General features: G+C 51.6%; 1 protein-coding gene across 4 annotated transcripts; it reads right to left on the bottom strand.

Moving 5' to 3' along the window:
- Positions 1–1,497: 1,497 nt before the first annotated feature.
- Positions 1,498–15,917, bottom strand: CTSB (cathepsin B). Of its 4 annotated transcripts, none has more exons than XM_066547605.1 (10): positions 15,825–15,917; positions 9,631–9,782; positions 7,505–7,590; positions 7,020–7,134; positions 6,288–6,406; positions 5,598–5,683; positions 4,419–4,565; positions 3,338–3,454; positions 2,236–2,364; positions 1,498–1,727 (listed from the first exon to the last, which is right to left on the bottom strand). In XM_066547605.1, the coding sequence occupies exons 1-10, from the start codon at positions 15,913–15,915 to the stop codon at positions 1,630–1,632; spliced, it is 1,140 nt and encodes a 379-aa protein (XP_066403702.1). In that variant the 5' UTR covers positions 15,916–15,917; the 3' UTR covers positions 1,498–1,629. The 4 variants fall into 4 exon arrangements, with proteins under 4 accessions (XP_066403702.1, XP_066403703.1, XP_066403705.1 ...); XM_066547606.1 differs by having other exon boundaries at positions 15,776–15,888; XM_066547608.1 differs by lacking the exon at positions 15,825–15,917 and adding an exon at positions 13,048–13,139.
- Positions 15,918–17,863: the final 1,946 nt, after the last annotated feature.

Raw genomic sequence — 17,863 nt, 5'->3', positions numbered from 1 at the left:
AGGGGACAGGGATGGACGGGATATTGGGAAGGAATTGTTCCCTGTGAGGGTGAGCATGCCGTGGCACAGGGTGCCCAGAGAAGCTGTGGCTGCCCCTGGATCCCTAGAAATGTCCAAGGCCAGACTGGACAGGGCTTGGAACAACCTGGGATAGTGAGAATTGTCCCTGTCCGTGGCAGGGGGTGGGACTGGATGGTCTTTAAGGTCCCTCCCAACCCAAACCATTCTCTGAAGACAGAAGGGTCTCACTTGGCTTCCACTCCAACCATCTGAGGTGGCAGAAGCCAAGCAGAAGCAACCAAGAGCCAGGAGCCAAGACACTGGAGAAATCATTTATTGGCACAGGTGTTCCAGCCAAATACAGCACAGCTCTGCCTCACTGGTGCCTGAGCAAGCAGAGGTAAGAGGGGCTATTTTACAGTGCATGGAGAGCCTGCTTCACACATCTCAGACCCATAGCCTCAGGTCACTAATATATTTTGTGCTTTAAAATTAAAAAAAAAAAAAAAGCTCTTTGCTATATTAGTGTTGGCAAATCGCATGATTCCTCCTGTACACAACCTATTGCCTCCCCCCAGTAACAAAAATAAGGGTTTTTACCTTCCTTAATGCCTGTGGCTCAAGGATAAAAAGCTTTAATCATGTCCAAGTTAGTGAGACACCTCCAAGCATCTGCTTGAGCTCCCTGCAGCAGACTTGGGAACCATCCCTCAGCTCAGCATCCACCACCTGCAGCCCCAAAGCACCTCAAATTTGGGCACTGCACCCTTGCCCAGGCATGACCTGCACACACCAAGCTGCTCAGCCATGCAGGAGAGAAAGGCTTTGCTCTTTCCCAGCTCCCTCCCAGATGCTTGCAGGATATTTGATCAAAGGCCCTTCCCCAGCATCAATAACCCCAGACTACAGCAGATAAAAAAGTCAGTGAACAGCTGAGGAAGAAGTGGTTTGAAAAGCCAGAAGGATGGAGCAGAGCAGGCGATGCACGAGGGACTTGGTGCAGGCAGCTCTGGCCAGAGCCATCCCCACAGCAAGTTCATCAGTATTTTGTTCATTAATAGGTCTAAAATTAGCCAATTCAAGGCACAGACTCACAGGAAATTCCTCCCTGCTTGTTTTGGGTGCTAACAGTCAGATCAACCCATCTGGGGGTGCACAAATCCCCCCTGGCCATGGCTTTCCTGCAGCATCCACCTCTGCTGCCCCACCAAGTCCCTAATCCCAGCACAAAGCTGCTGTTTCCTGCCCTCCCAGTAGCAAACTGGGCTGGAAGGGGTCCAGGCTAACCAAATTCCAAGAGGCCAGCGAGCTCTCCAGCAGTCCTCTGAGCAGGGAATGCCCCAGTGTCCTGCTGTGACCCACCAGAAGCAGGAGGTTGGCAGAAAGCAGCTCCACCTCCAGCTCCAACGTACAATTTTAAAAACAAAAACCCAAAAAATTTTAAAAAGGAAAAAAAAAAAAAAAAAAACACGAACAAAAAAAATTGGGAAAAAAAAAAAAAAGAAAAGATAAAAAGCTTTAATAAAGTAACCTGAACTAGAGTCTCTTTTAGAAGGGCGGGTCTCTGCACCCAACCCACTATCAGTTAAAAGCATCAGGGATTCAGGATTATTTGTGGTTTGATCAGAGTTACATCCTCTTCCAGTACTGCTCCGTCCTGGGGATGCCGGCCACAACCTCGGACTCGATGCCACAGTGGTCCTCTCCCCGCAGGATTTTGAAGAAACCTGGGAGAGCACCAAAAAAAAGTCACCCCTGTCCATCCATCCGAGGGGAATGGGGTGGGGAAATGGGGTGGGAATTGCCGGTGGAAGGGAATGGGGTGGGGAAATGGGGCGGGAATTGCCGGTGGAAGGGAATGGGGTGGGGAAATTGCTGGTGGAGGGGAATGGGGCGGGAATTGCTGGTGGAGGGGAATGGGGTGGGGGAATGGGGCGGGAATTGCCGGTGATGGGGAATGGGGCGGGGAAATGGGGCGGGAATTGCCGGTGGAAGGGAATGGGGTGGGGAAATGGGGCGGGAATTGCCGGTGGAAGGGAATGGGGTGGGGAAATGGGGCGGGAATTGCCAGTGGAAGGGAATGGGACGGGGAAATGAAGCGGGAATTGCCGGTAGAGGAGAATGGGGCGGGAATTGCTGGTGGAGGGGAATGGGGTGGGGAAATGGGGCGGGAATTGCCGGTGATGGGGAATGGGGCGGGGAAATGGGGCGGGGGAGATTCCCGGAAGCTCTCACCGTTCTCCCCCCAGTCGGTGTTCCAGGAGTTGGCCACCAGCCAGTAGGGAGTGTCGTTCTCCACGCCCCAGCCCAGGATGCGGATGGCGTGGCCTCCCACCTGCTCCCCAGACACGTGCTGGTAGACCCCTGCAAGGGAAAAAACACCCCAAAATGTCAACAGGGCACTGCCTGTCCCACACCACAGAGTGCTCACAGCCTGGTATCACAAAGCCCAGACTGGCTGAGATTAATAAAATATATAAAATTATATATAATCATAATAAAATTATAAGCAATAAAATTTATTATAAGACTATATAATTATAATAAAATTATAAACAGTAAAATTTATTATAGAAATATATAATTATTACAAAATTATAAATAATAAATTTTATTATTAAATTATATAATTATTAAATATTATTAATTTTGGGGTTTTGGTTAAACGTGAAACTGAAACAGTGCAGAGTCTGGAGGAAGGAGTTTTGCACAGGGAGATAGCTACAGGACAGAAGAGAAAGGTTTTAAACTAAAAGGTGGGAGATTTAGGTTGGGTGTTAGGAGGAAATTCTTCCCTGTGAGGGTGGTGAGGCCCTGGCACAGTTTGCCCAGAGAAGCTGTGGCTGCCCCTGGATCCCTAGAAGTGACCAAGGCCAAGCTGGACAGGGCTTGGAGCAACCTGGGATAGTGGGAGGTGTCCCTGCCCATGGCAGGGATTGGAATGAGATGATTTTTTAATCATGATCTTCCCACCCAAACCATTCCATGATTCTATGACCAATGTTTAGCACCAGCTGAGCACACAGAACACCCAGAGACATCTCTCAAGGGGCTCAAAGGCAGTTCAAAACAAGAATTTTGAGGTTCTAAAATCTGAGCTGTTGCTGCCAGCTGGAATTTGGGGTGCTTCCCATTAGGGCTCCTTCCCTGAACCAATCCCAAGAATTTATTCCCTTTGCTATGGATACAGGAGGTGGCATCTGCCCACGTCCTTGTCACAGCAGATACTCAAGTGTGAGGTTGAGATCTCCAAGACTTTGAGAAGACAGACCAGGGCCACAAAAGGGGGAGCCCAGGTTGAAGCTCTCCCCCACCCAGCCCCAGTGGTGCTGCTCACCAGATTTGTACATCAGGAAATCCTCGTAGACAATGAAGGCTCCTTCCACTGGGCCGTTCTTGTAGATCTCAGCCATGATTTCCTTCTCACTGCGAGGGACTCCGTAGGATGTGATGCCTAAAAGGGAAATAATTCCCACCATTAGGATGGCTCAGTGTGACCCTGCAGGAGGCCTCTTGCACTTAAATTCAGGTTAAATCCTAACCTGGCAGCTCCAGAGGGACTGACACAGCCAAGCAGGAAAAGTGGGCTCCACACCTTCCTCTTCCAGAGGGAATTATTTAATCTGAGTCCTATTCTGTACCCAAAGACCTACTCCAGACAGCTTTAGTGGGAAGGGACATTTTTCCCTTGTACATTCTCCTTTTCAAAACCCAAAAGACTCAAGGTGAAGACAAATCTTCAAGAAACAGCCAGATTATCCTAAATGTGCAGGGCTGCCAAGGAGACTTGGAGGTGGCTTTGACACCACACTCCTCAAGCCAACCACGTGCACCATGAGGACTCAAACCAGTTCCACCAACTCCCTCTTCCCAGCTGAGTCTCAGCAAACACAAACTGTGCATGTGCCACACTCAGCTTTGCTCCAGGACCACCAGGGACAGGGCGCAGGAGAAAAACCCATCAGGAACTGTGGTGGTGTTCACAGGGGTCCCAGGATGAGGGAAGAGACAAGAATGTTGATTCCATGTTTCAGAAGGCCGATTTATTATTTTATGATATATATTATATTAAAACTATACTAAAAGAATAGAAGAAAGGATTTCATCAGAAGGCTGGCTAAGAATAGAAAAGGAATGATAACAAAAGCTTGTGACTCACACAGTCTGGACAGCCAGACTGTGATTGGCCATTAATTAGAAACAACCACAAAGACCAATCCCAGATGCACCTGTTGCATTCCACAGCAGCAGATAACCATTGGTTACATTTTGTTCCTGAGGCCTCTCAGCTTCTCAGGAGAAAAAAAATCCTAAGGAAAGGATTTTTCATAAAACACATCTGTGACAAGGAACGGGTTCAATCCTGCCCACCCCTCCCAGCTACCACGAGGAGCAGCTCTGGAGGCCACCTCCCTTACCATAGTGCTTGTCCTCCTTGTATGAGGGTGAGTAGCCGGGCTCACAGTGCCTGCTGCACCTGGGGGTGCTCCCTCCCTCCCCGGTGCAGGGGGGGCGGCTGCCGTTCACGTGGTGCTCGCAGGGTGGGATGGAGTAGGGCCGGCAGCCTGTCCAGGACAGAGGTGACATCAACTGGTTGTCCCCAAAGATCCCAACAGCCACGCTGGAGAAAGCACCAGAAGCCCCAGGAACCCCACAAATTAGTGGGGTGCAGGTCTTCCTTCCATGAGCAATGTGTTTCCCAACAAACCCGCTTCCCACCACCTCCCTCTCCAAATGGCGATGGAAAAGGTGGAAACGTGAACCAGCTGATGGTGATGACAGGGGGAGGCAGAGGGTTCCAGTCTGGAAGTTATTTTTTGAAGGGGGAACACGTCAGGACCTCATCCAAAGCAGAGTGAACTGGTTCAAAACCAGCAACAGCACAAAATTCATGGCCTGAATCATTCCTGCTATGGAAACAGGAGCCTTGGGGGTGTGTTGAGGGATGCAGTAGGGCTGACAGCCTGTCCATAACAGAGGTGACATCAGCTGGTTGTCCCCAAAGATCCCAATAGCCATGCTGGAAAAAGCAGCAGAAGCCCCCGGGAAGAGCCTTTCTGCGCCAGGAACCCCAGAAATTAGTGGGGTGTAGGTCTTCCTTCCATGAGCAACGTGTTTCCTACCACCTCCCTCTCCAAATGGTGATGGAAAAGGTGGAAATGTGAACCAGCTGATGGTGATGACAGGGGGAGGCAGAGGGTTCCAGTCTGGAAGTTATTTTTTGAAGGGGGAACACGTCAGGAACACTCCTGACCTCATCCAAAGTGGAGTGAACTGGTTCAAAACCAGCAACAACACAAAATTCACAGCCTGATTCATTCCTGCTATGGAAACAGGAGCCTTGGGGGGTGTGTTGAGGGCTCCTGGCTCCCTTCCCAGACGGGCCTCCTGCCTCTGGGTGCTGCTCAAGGACCTTTGTCCCAAAGGAAGGAGCCATGGGGGCAGGGGCAGCCAGCTGGGACTGCAGAGGAGCTCGAGCTGAAGGGGGGAGCAGCCACAAGGATGCAGACCAGGAGAGAAAGGTCCCAAAAAATATGGACTTTAGGCAAGCAGAGATGCTCCTCCCTGCTTCCCCAAGGGTACCTGCCAGGACTTACCCACGTGGGAATCGTAGAGACCCCCGGACACGAGGCCCCTCTCTGTCCAGTACCTCCAAGCACCAGAGGGGTAACCACCATTGCACCTGGGGGGAGAGGCACCAGCTCCAGCCCCAGCCATCCCATTCTGGGAGAGGCAAGGGAATGGGGCTAGCCTGGCATGGTTCAAAGGAAGGTTGGGCATATTAAACCTTTTTTTAGTCTGTTGTTTTCTTCCCCACGATCTGCCTTGAGACACCAAGGCCTCGGGCGAGGAGGTAAGAGCACCCAAATCCCAAAGTGCCTCATTGCCAGGTCCCTGACCAGCTTCTGCTGCCAGCAGCAACAGGACTTGGAGACTCAACTCCCTACCCTGTGCTTAACAACTGGGAAAGCCACAGGCAAAAGGCTCGTGCCTGAAAACCAAGGATCTGGGACTAAGAAAAGATCCTTCCTTTGGCTTTGGCAGCTGCCAGCTCTGTGCTGGAGAGCATCACTATGTGCTTACAGCCATCACCACCCACTGTGCTGGGGGCAGGATGTGTCCCAGTGCCTGGAATCACCTTTATGTTCCCACCAAACTCCCTCATCCACAGCACAAACCTCTGGAGGAGCTTCGTGCTCCTAAAGGAGGTAACAAAGGCACCTCCAGGGTGTGCCCCTGCTCCTCCCAACCACCTTCCAGGAGCACAAGGACCAGGAGCAGCTCACCCCATGCCACACTCGAAGCCACAGCACGACAGCAGGTCCTCAGCTGAGACCTCCACGCTGACCTTGGCGTTGGTGTGGACACAGATCCGGTCCGAAATCGCTTCCACGGCGCCAAAAGCCTGAGGGCAACCCCAAAACACCCATTAGAGCTCACCCAGGGGAGAGAAACCAGGAAACCTCCTGGAAATGAGAGCAGCAAGCATGGCCTGGCTGGGAGAAGCTACCCAGGAGCTCAGACACTGCAGGATCTCACAGTGTACCCTCAAAAAGGGCAACAAAGATGCTCCAAGGGCTGGAGCCCCTCTGCTCTGGAGCCAGGCTGGGAGAGCTGGGGGTGTTCATCTGGAGAAGAGAAGGATCCAGGGAGAGCTCAGAGCCCCTTCCAGAGCCTAAAGGGGCTCCAGGAGAGCTGGAGAGGGACTGGGGACAAGGGATGGAGTACAAGGCCAAGGGGGAATTGCTTCCCACTGCCAGAGGGTAGGAATAGATGGGATATTGGGAAGGAATTGTTCCCTCTGAGGGTGGTGAGGCCCTGGCACAGGTTCCCCAGAGGAGCTGTGGCTGCCCCTGGATCCCTGGAAGTGTCCAAGGCCAGGCTGGACAGGGCTTGGAACAACCTGGGATAGTGGAAGGTGTCCCTGCATATGGCAGGGGGTTCAGCAGCAAATACAAAGGCCTGGGTTTTGCCCAGTAAATTTTATAAACACAACACTAAATTTCCCCTGTCCTCACCCAGCAGGAGCCACAGGAGCCCTGGTCTCTTATCTCACTGATGGTGGGACAGTTGGGCCACTGCGTCCGCGAGTCGAAGTTATCGGGCAGCTCCACATCTGCAGCAAAATCCACCCTGTGAGGAGAGGGCAATCCTGTCTCAGGAACACCAGTGAGCCACGACAGGGTGCACTGCACTCTCCAACCTCCTCTGAAGGTGGCCTGGAGGATGTTTGTGCTGTTTGCTTACTGAAGGAGCACAAATACTTAAGCTGTCCTCAGAGCAGGTCAGCAGCTCCCCTCCTCCTCATTTTCAAGGAGAACAAATCGCGCAACTGGCCAAGGGTCTGGCAGGACACAGGATGGACTTTCCCCTCATGTGTGCTCCATGCTTAATTCCATGGACAGTGTCCACCCTGCCAGGAGAGCCCCTCACCCACTCCAGATGCTCATGAAGGATGCAGACAACTTTTACTGGAGCTTCACCTTCTCCTCCCTGCACTCACCTCTCAGGGAGCTTGGGCCCACCCAGGAAGGTGCCACAGAGCTTCTTCACGTAGCTCATGTCAGCATTGTGGAAGTTGTGCCCTGCCTGGGGAGAGACACAGAGAATTGGGACAGGATTCTCCAGAGCCACCAAGAGCATCTCTGGGATCACAGCTTGGTGCTCCAGAGCTCCCTGAACCCCAATCAGAGTCTGACACTTGCTGCAAAAGCCCAGGGGCCAAGAGCCAAGCACCTCCAGACACAGAACAGAGCCCAGGATCAGCCCATCAGGACCAGCAAGGTCCAGCTCAAGGCTCTGGACACAGCAAACTGGCCAAGAAGAGACAGGTCACCAATAACTGGACACTCCCTGCTTGCTTCCAGCCTCCTGCAGTTTCCTCCTTTTACATTATTCCTCCTCCTCCTCTACTTCAGTGTATCCAACAGAGGTTTGACAAAGCTGTCAGAGCAGTGTTCATGGTTCAAACAAGAGAGGGAGATGTTGGAACCCTAGAAGCTGAGAATTTCAGACTTTCTGTGCTGACAGATCTGACCCCCAGGAGAACAGTGCATTTGACCTGAGACTGTGGAGAAAGCTTCCAAAATGGAATGACAGAACTGGGATTATGGGTGTGGAGTTTGATAAGAACTGTGTAATATCACATGGTGGAAAATATAGAGTTTAATGTTTTAGAATATAATAATGGATGTGAAGCAAGATAGAGGTTTTAAGGCAGAGGTTAATCCTTCTTCACCTTCTTCATGGGTTTGAGTGGCATTTTGTAATTAGACAGAAAAGTCTGCATTTCCAGCCTCCTGCAGAGTTTCCTCATCTTACATTGCTCCTCCTCCTCTACTTCAGTGTATCCAACAGAGGTTTGACAAAGCTGTCAGAGCAGTGTTCATGGTTCAAACAAGATGGGAAGATGCTGGAACCTTGGATGCTGCAAATTTTAAACTTTCTGTGCTGACAGACTCTGACCCCCAGGAGAACACTGCATTTGACCTGAGGCTGTGGAGAAAGCTTCCAAAATGGAATGACAGAACTGGGATTATGGGTGAATAGTTTGAATAGAAGTGTGTAATATCACCTGGTGGAAAACTCGGAGTTTAATGTTTTAGAATATAATAATAGATGTGAAGCAAGATAGAGGTTTTAAGGCAGAGGCTAATCCTTCTTCTTCATGGGTTTGAGTAGTATTTTGTAATTAGACAGAAAAGCCTGCATTTCCAGCCTCCTGCAGAGTTTCCTCCTTGCACATTATTCCTCCTCCTCTATTTCACTGTATCCAACAAAGGTTTGACAAAGCTGTCAGAGCAGTGATTATGGTTCAAACAAGAGGGGAAGGAGATGTTGGAACCTTGGATGCTGAAAATTTCAGACTTTCTGTGCTGACAGATCTGACCCCCAGGAGAACACTGCATTTGACCTGAGGCCATGGAAGAAGCTTCCAAAATTGAATGATAGAACTGGGATTGTGGGTGTGTAGTTTGATTAGAAGTGTGTAATATCACATGGGGGAAAATGTAAAAGTTTAATGTTTTAGAATATAATAATAGATGTGAAGCAAGATAGAGGTTTTAAGGCAAAGGCTAATCCTTTTTCTTCACCTTCTTCTTCATGGGTTTAAGTAGTATTTTGTAATTAGACAGAAAAGTCCTCATTGCAGGACATGAGTCATTAGTTACTAAGTTAAAAGTGAAAATAATTTAAGTGTCATTTCTTAATTAGATAGCTTTTCCTTAAAAGACCTTATACAGATAGATACAGGGCCATTTTGTAGCTTGTTAAGTGAAGCTTGTGAGACTGTGATATAGAGAAGAAATAATAAACACCTGAGTCTGAACACAAAATACCATCTCAAGCACTTTCAATCTCAGCCTTGGTAAGAAAAAATAAAGCAAAGAACCAGCAGCTCCTATTCCACAAATTCATCCTGCTCTGCTCCAAGGAGGAGCTCCACAGTTCCTGTCACTGCAGGAGCCCCTGACAGCATCACCTCACTGGAGAAGCCAGCTGGGACCAAGGCTGGATCTATGTCACCACCACGGTGACATTCCCAAATCCCAGCCACTGAATCCCACAGAGAGACCGTCAGCAATGCCTCCCCCCCAAAAAAAAACCCCAAAACAGCCCAGTACTCACCTTCCAGGTGGTGTTGAGCTTGTTTATGTGGTTGACCAGGTCATCAGAGAGAGGAGGGAAGTAAGGAATGCTGCGAGCGCTGGCAAAGGCCACCAGGACACACAGGAGGGACACGGGCGGCCACATCTTGGCTGCTGAACAGGACACCCCACCTGCAGCCACATTGGAGCAGTGTTGAGACATTGCAGGGAGGGCTCAGCTGCAGCAACACGTGGGAGGATAAAATGTGTGGCTGCACCAGATCCCCAATTGCCCCAAAGGTCAGGAGAGAGACACAGGAACAGAGCAAGAACCCCCCCACTGCAGCTCAGGAGAAATCAGACAAGGCAACCTTGTTTGTTGACCACTGCAGGATTAGCAGCAGCAGGAAAATACCTTTTGAAGCAGATCCAAGGGATTTAGAGGGCATTAAAACCTGTGTTTACTTCCACAACAACGGAGAATAAGGAGCAGGAGAAGGAACAAGTGACATCCAATCTCCACACCAAACTTCAGGCATGGGATTTGATAAGCCCTGCTTTTCCCTTTAAAGATATTACTCCAAATTACATTTTTAGAGACTCGTTTTGGCCATCCCCCTGCCCTGGGGGTGTCACAGCCCCTGGTGTGACCCCCTGTCCATGCACAGGGGGGTCAGCATGCACCAGAGCTGCTCCTGTCCTCTGCTCCCCTCCCACTGGGGCTTTTCCCCAGGGAGGTGCAGGGAATGAAGAAAGCCCCAGTTTGGGGGTCAGAGACAAAGAGGAAGAGCAGGAAAGAAAGAACCACAGCCTCCCATGCAGGAGCACAAGCACCATGCAGCCCAGAGACACCCCAGGGCTCTGTGATTTCCCTGCTCCCCTTTAACCTAATTCACACCAAACTGCACAACTTCAAATTTACCCCCAGCGCCAGCAGCCACTTGTTCCACATCCCCAAGCCTGATTCAGACACGACACGAGCTCCTTTATCTCTGCAAACACACCAGGGCACCCTCCTCCTCCCTCCTCCAAACCCAGCCAGCAGCCCCACATCCACCCCAAGCCTGGTGAGCACCCCAAGACCTCAGATCCTCCCCAGCAGAGACATTCAGGCTTTAATTCCTGCTCAGCTCAGCCAGCCGAAGGTGTAATCACCTTTGCAAGCCTGGGTTTAAACCGGACACACAGCTCCTGCTGGATGAGCAGGGGATGGGGATGGAGCCACACACTCACACCTCCCTGCTGGCTGCTTCCTCCCACTCCCAGCCAAGTTTAGCCTTTCCAGAGAAGAAAACCCAGCAGGAGTGTCCTACTTTCTGCCAGCAGCGAGCCCAGGAGGCTGCAGCTCGCTGTATAAAGGGGCTTTTTTCTCCTTTCCCACTCCTCCTTCCACCATTTATTTATTTTGTTCCCCCTGCTTTGTGCTTTCAGCAGGGCACCCAAAAAAAAAAAAAAAAGCTGAGTTTCAGCAGCACTTGGGTCCTCCCCCTCCTAAGTATCAACTCTTTGAAGGGGTTTTATGCATATTTTTCAGGGGTTTCATGGATATTTTCTTGCTTACAGGTTTCTGCAGGCAAGGGACTTGCTGGCTGTGCTCCCCTCCTTACACAGGAGGTTACACCCAGGAAAATAAATATACATTTATAATACAGCTGTGCTCTTTGCCCACAACAGGCCACAGAAAGCCTGCAAGTAACCAGCCTGAGCTGAGGCACCTTTTAAATAAAAAATCTCATAAAAAATAAAACATCAAACCCCACAGCCCTCTGTACTTCCTGCAGTCAACTCGGTGTTTTCCCATAGCAGAGGCAGGAGGTGTTTTTGAGGCCAGAAGTCACATGATTACACTTTTTTCTTCCAGCAGGACGTTTGTAAATCTGCTGACAGGCTGAAAGCCACCCTGCCAGGCACTGATGTGCTGCTCACACCCAGCTTTTGAGGGACAGGCACGGGGACATCTCCCAGCCTCGGGTTACCAGACCACACTCTCCAGGCAACCCGAAACCAAAGTGAAAATAGATCCCAGCAGTTTCCCCTGAAAGAGGCAGAGTTTCAGCTCTGCTGCTTGGCATCTGCACCACGGACATGGCCCAGGGCCAGCAATCCCAGCAAAGCAAATAGCTGGGAGCCAGATGGCTATGGAGGCAAAAAACCACCCCAGAAAACTCTCTAAACTCTCTTACCAAGTCTCTTGTGGGTCATGAGAGAGCTGGGGGTGTCCAGCCTGGGGAAGAGAAGGTTCCAGAGAAACCTTTGAGCCCTTTCTAGTGCCTAAAAGGGCTCCAGGAGAGCTGGAGAGGAACTTGGGACAAGGGATGGAGGGACAGGATACAGGGAATGACTTCCCACTGCCAGAGGGCAGGGTGAGATGGGATGTTGGGAAGGAATTGTTCCCTGTGAGGGAACAGGTTGCCCCAAGAGATGGGGGATGCCCTATCCCAAAAAACAATCAATGTCAGGTTGGACAGGGCTATGAGCAACCTGACATAAGTTAAAATACATAGCTAAATGTTATGAAGATGTCCCTGCCCATGGCAGAGAGGTTGGAATTAAATGCCCTTTACACACCCCTTTCCACCCCACATCTTTCTATTATTCCACAAGGCCTCCTGTGGCTGTGAAGTTTAGGGTGGTGGGAGCTGACAGCCAAGATCAGGTGTCTAGAAAAGGAAGGGGAAATCTTCACCCCCGTGGGATTTCTTCCTCCCTGACCCCCCCTTCTCCCTGGCTTTATCCCATGTACAGCAGGGCTATAAATAGGGCACAGGCACGGGACTGGCAGGACGGATTCCCACCGGCCATGGGTCACATGCAGCACAAAAACAACAACCCCAGGAACCCTACAGCGACAAAAAGCTGCTGCTTTCCTCCCTCACCCCCTCTACCCCAGCTGATCTGAGCAGCAAAACCTCCCCTGGCAGCATTATCACACTGCTGCTTCCTTCCCCCAGCACCGCTATTATCTCCTCCTCACACTAAAACCTCAGGGCCGTTTAAGCCCCACAGCAGCAGCCCCAAAAACCAAAATTTCATCACAGCTGCTGCAGCCCAACATCTGCTCCCCAATTCGTGCACAGCAAACAGGGCAGAGGAGCTTCCCCAGGAACCCCAGCAGATCCTTGCACTTTGCACCCCCAACATGTCCAGAGGTGCCTCAGCTTCAGGATAACCCTGGCTAAGGTTGATCCTCACACAGCTCCCATCCCACCAGCCTGGAAACAGGAGCAAGGCTGTTTGGCTTGTCAGCTTCCCCCTGCAGGACTCCCCAGGTGGCAGGAGGATGTTTGGGGCTCACAAAGAGCCCCTCAGGTTGCCCCACCTTCCCCTGGACTGAGAGCAGGGAATAATTTGAGCTCCAAAGCATCTGCTCGTGCCATTTCTTGAAGGATGAGCAAGAAATAAACAAGAAATAAACACCCACCAGCACACCTGCCCCTGGGTGGGACAGGACACTCACAATTCAGCCAGCTGGTCGCTCAGAAAGAGGAAATTTGGGGCAGCGAGGAGGAGGCAGCGAGACCGAAGGCTCTGCAGGAGCTGCTCAGAGCAGCTGCAGCCTGCGAGGGAGGAGAGCAGCCCAAGGGCTGTGGCTGTGCTGGTGCTGCAGCATCCACCCCCAGCCCTCTGTGCTGCCGCAGAGGAGGAGGAGACACCAGCCCAGAGCCATCTCCATCCCTCCTGAGCAGATCGGGCAGCCAGGGCAGCTCCCCTAAACTGATACATCATCATCATCATCATCATCATCATCATCATCATCATTATTATTATTATTATTATTAAAAATGTTAACAATTCCAATTGCAATAAACAGAAGTTTTTTAACCTTTTTGGTCTTGTAATGAAAGGATGAACTTGTCATTATCTGCTATTATTATTACCATCATATAAGTTTTTAAATTCCTTTATTTTTTTAACGGTATCAACTGTTTCCTCCTGGACAGAGCTCTTTGATAATCAAATCCTGATATCCCAGCCTGTCAGGACCCAGGACATCTCTCTGGCTGTCTTGGATGGCTTGAGCCCCTGCCCAGGGGGCTCAGAGACCTTGGCACAGAGCCCAAGACACCTGTGCCTTTGATTTTGACCCATGGAGCAAATTACCACCTTTATATGAAGGACTACAAGTTAAGAGAATTTGAAGTAAAATAATAGTTTGTCACGAGGTGAAAAATACATTTTTGGTGTTTTAGAATGGGGGCTCAGGGTCCTAAGATGGAGGAATTTGGGCGTACCCTGTCCTTCTTCTTTCTTCTTCCTGGCCTCTATGTTCTGGGTGATGTTGGCACTTTTGGATTGGTTTAAGGTAGAAGCTCACTGTCTAACATAGGTGATATGTATTGGGAAGTTATGGTAAATAACACACACGTAGTTTTTAGTATAAAAAGATAACACAAGGGCAGGCAGTGTGCCCCAACCTGACCTGCCAGACAGACCTCAGCAGGCCAGAAAAAGAATGTTATAAATAAGAAATAATAAACAACCTTGAGAACGAGAACAGAAGAATCCTGACTCCTTCAACAGCTGGGCTGGGAAAAAGAGACTTGTACACATCTCAGAGTCACTGTGACCAGCAGAGATTCTGAGACCAGCCCTCAGCAGGATCCCACATCACCCTCCAGCAGCCAAGGCTGACACACATTCAGTGCCCACAGCAGCAAATCCCTTCACCTTTGCACCACAAAGCTCTCCTTCCCCAAAACAAAGCCCACAAGTCCCATTTAACTTTATTAAAGAAAAAAAAAGGCACCAACCCAACCCCCAAACCGGCTGTTCCGAGCCCAGCTCACATGACTCAGCCCAGGCAGGTCAGACCACAGATAAGTCACAGCCCTGAAGCATCTCCCAGCTCCTGCAGTGTCTGGGCCAACCCCCTGCAGGCACAGACGGAGCCATCCACACCTCCAAGGAGCCATCCACACCTCCCTTCTCCAAGGAGCCATCCACACCTCCCTTCTCCAAGGAGCCATCCACACCTTCTCCAAGGCTCTGAGGAAGGTAAAAGCTGTCCCCACCCTCCTTTCTACAACGCCCCCCAGCCCTCCAGGGCCAGGGATGCTCAGCACAGCCCAAATCATGTGTCCTGCTCAGCACCAGCCCTTAGCCCGGGCCCAGCTGTGTCCTTTGTTCTCTTTGCCAGGGCTTGTGACTCCAAGCCACAACAAAGCCAGCCCAGAAGGGCCCAGCCCCAGCTCCAGCTCAGCCTGCTGTGTCACCAGGTGAGCTCGGCAGCACCAAACCTGCACTTCATTACATCTCTCTCTGCATTACCAGAGCTGGAATTATATTTTCATCAAGGAAAAAACTACACGAGCCGCTCTTCCCTGTGTTTATTCCCTTCTAGCAAAGCCAGATCGCTAACACAGGTCAGGTAACAGAATCCTCGAGAGGTTTGGGTTGGAAGAGATCCTAAAGGTCATCTTATTTCAACCCTACTAGACCGGGCTGTTTTGTATATCTGACAAAATAATTCCCTCCTGAGCCAAGCTGCAGCACTCACCTCTGCAGCTTCCATGCACAGAAAGCACAAGATTCCTCCCAAATGAAGCTGCACTGATTTTTCTTTTTTTTTTTTTTTTCCTGTTATTCTTGCAAACCAATCCCTAAACCAGAGTCTTGCACAAGCCCTCAGACACCCCGTGCTACGGCAGGACAGGAGATTTCGAGGGAAATGCCAGAAGGAAGCGATCTTTGCTACATCACTGTGCAAAGAGCATCCCTGGGAGTGGGACACGGGGATGAGGGATTCATTCCAGGCCGGAGGGAATCATGGCAGCTTCTCCAGCGCCATTCCCAAGCCATGGTCCCGGTCCAAACCCAGGCTGGGCTGTGCATCACGGGATGCTCCCAGCGTGCCAAACCGAGCTCAGCTGACGAGCAGGGCTGCGCTGTTTTTCCTGTCTCCACCACAAAAACAAAGCTTCCTCTCTCCTCCCGTGACCTTCCTTGAAGGTTTTGATGCCTTTCGAGCGCTCATTTTCCCTGCCACAACCTCCGCCGCAGCGCATCCCCCTCCCTCACCCCGCATTGCGCATCCCGGACAAAAATCCCCCAAAAACGCCGCTGGAAAAAGCGGGGGACGCTGCTGCTGCCGTCCCTGCGGGTGTTCCGTGGCCCTCACGGAGCCCTGTAAGGGGGTACCCCATTTTCCGTGCCCCCTGTCCATAAGCACCCCCTCCCTCCCTTACCGCTCCTCGCCGCTCCTTGTGCGCGTCCCCGGCTCCCCCCGGGACTCACCGGCGCTCACGGCCCCCGCTCGGTGACCACGGCCGGGGCAGCTCCCGGAGGCTGAGTCATCCCCGCCGGCCCGCCCCCGGTGTGACAGCATCCTGCCGGCTGCCCGCCCCCAGAGCCCGCCTCCCTCCTGCTTCCATCCACCCGTCCCTGCCTCCATCCATCCATCCCTGCTTCCATCCCTCCCTCCCTGCTTCCATCCACCCGTCCCTGCTTCCATCCCTCCATCCCTGCTTCCATCCTTCCCTCCCTGCTTCCATCCACCCGTCCCTGCTTCCATCCCTCCCTCCCTGCTTCCATCCACCCGTCCCTGCTTCCATCCACCCATCCCTGCTTCCATCCACCCATCCCTGCCTCCATCCATCGCTGCTTCCGTCCATCCCTCCCTCCCTGCTTCCATCCATCCCTGCTTCCATCCATCCCTGCTTCCCTGCTTCCATCCATCCATCCATCCATCCATCCATCCATCCATCCATCCATCCATCCATCCATCCATCTGTCCCTCCCTGCTTCCATCCATCCATCCATCCATCCATCCTTGCTTCCACTCATCCCTCCCTCCTTCCATCCCTCCCTCCCTCCCTCCCTCCCTCCCTCCCTCCCTCCCTCCCTCCTTCCATCCATCCCTCCCTGCTTCCATCCATCCCTGCTTCCCTGCTTCCATCCATCCATCCATCCATCCATCCATCCATCCATCCATCCATCCATCCATCCATCCATCCTTGCTTCCACTCATCCCTCCCTCCTTCCATCCCTCCCTCCCTCCTTCTATCCATCCCTCCCTGCTTCCATCCATCCCTCCGTGCATCCCGCGCATTTCCTCTCATTGCTGCTCCTCGCGGCTTCCCTCCTTCCCTCCTTCCTTCCCTCCTTCCCTCCCTCCTTCCTCCCCTTCTTCCTCCTGCCTGCTTCCCTTCTGCCTCCATCCCTGCCCCTCTTCCTGCAGGCTTCCACCATCCTGCCTGCATCCCTGCTCTGCTTCCATCCCTCCTCCTCCACCCCACCTGGTTTTTGTACCTCCACCCTGCCTGCCTCCTTCCTCAATTCTGCCTCCAGCCCACCTGTGTCCCTCCTCCAGCCTGCCTCTGGCCTTCCTCGATCCCACAGGTGTTCCTTCCTTTGCCATCCCATCCTGCATCCTTCCTCCTGCCTTTCTCCCTTCCTGCCGTGCTCCATCCCATTTTGTTTTCAGCTTCCAATCTGCCAGCATTCCTCCTCAATCCATCTTTATCCCTGCTTAATCCCATCCACATCCTTCCTGCTTCCTTCTTCCATCCTCTCTCTATCCCATCTGGTTTTCCTCCAGCAACCTGTCTGGATTTTTCCTGAATCCCACCTTTGCTATCCATCTCAATCCTGCCTCTATACCTTTTCCTTCCTGTTTCTCTCCTCCAGCTGGCCTCTCTCCCACCTGGTTTTCCTCCTCCAACCTGCCTGTATCCTTCCTAAACCCTCCTGCATCCCACACCCATCCCTTTTCAACTCCATGTGCATCACACAGGGTGCCCAGAGAAGCTGTGGCTGCCCCTGGATCCCTGGAAGTGTCCAAGGCCAGGCTGGATGGGGCTTGGAGCAGCCTGGGATAGTGGGAGGTGTCCCTGCCCATGGCAGGGGTGGAATGGGATGAGCTTTAAGGTCCCTTCCCACCCAAACCATTCTGGGGTTCTGTGATCCCCCTGCTTCCCTCCTCCAGCCTGCCTCTATCCCATATAATTTTCCTACTCCACCCTCCTTGCACCCCACCACTATCCTGTCTCCATTACATTTCTGTCCTGTCAGCATCCCTTGAAGTTTTCATCTGGAAATGCAGAAATGTGTTGCTGGGCTGACTGACTCTTTTCCCCTCATTTTGGCCAATTTTCAGGAGTATGAACAACAGAAAAGTCATCTCAGGAACCAGTTTCAAGCCCTGTTCTAAACCACAATGACAATAAAACTTCTCTTTAATGATAAAACACCCATCTTTTTTTATTGTTTTCTAATGCTTCTCTGCGAGGAGGAGGTAAAAACTATACTCCCCACCATTCTCAGAAATCAAAAGA

The sequence above is a fragment of the Molothrus aeneus genome, chromosome 3, assembly GCF_037042795.1.
Source record: "Molothrus aeneus isolate 106 chromosome 3, BPBGC_Maene_1.0, whole genome shotgun sequence".
In the NCBI taxonomy this organism is placed as follows: Eukaryota; Metazoa; Chordata; class Aves; order Passeriformes; family Icteridae; genus Molothrus; species Molothrus aeneus.
The sequence above is the reverse complement of the archived record's forward strand: the minus strand, read 5'-3'. Positions and strand labels throughout refer to the sequence as shown.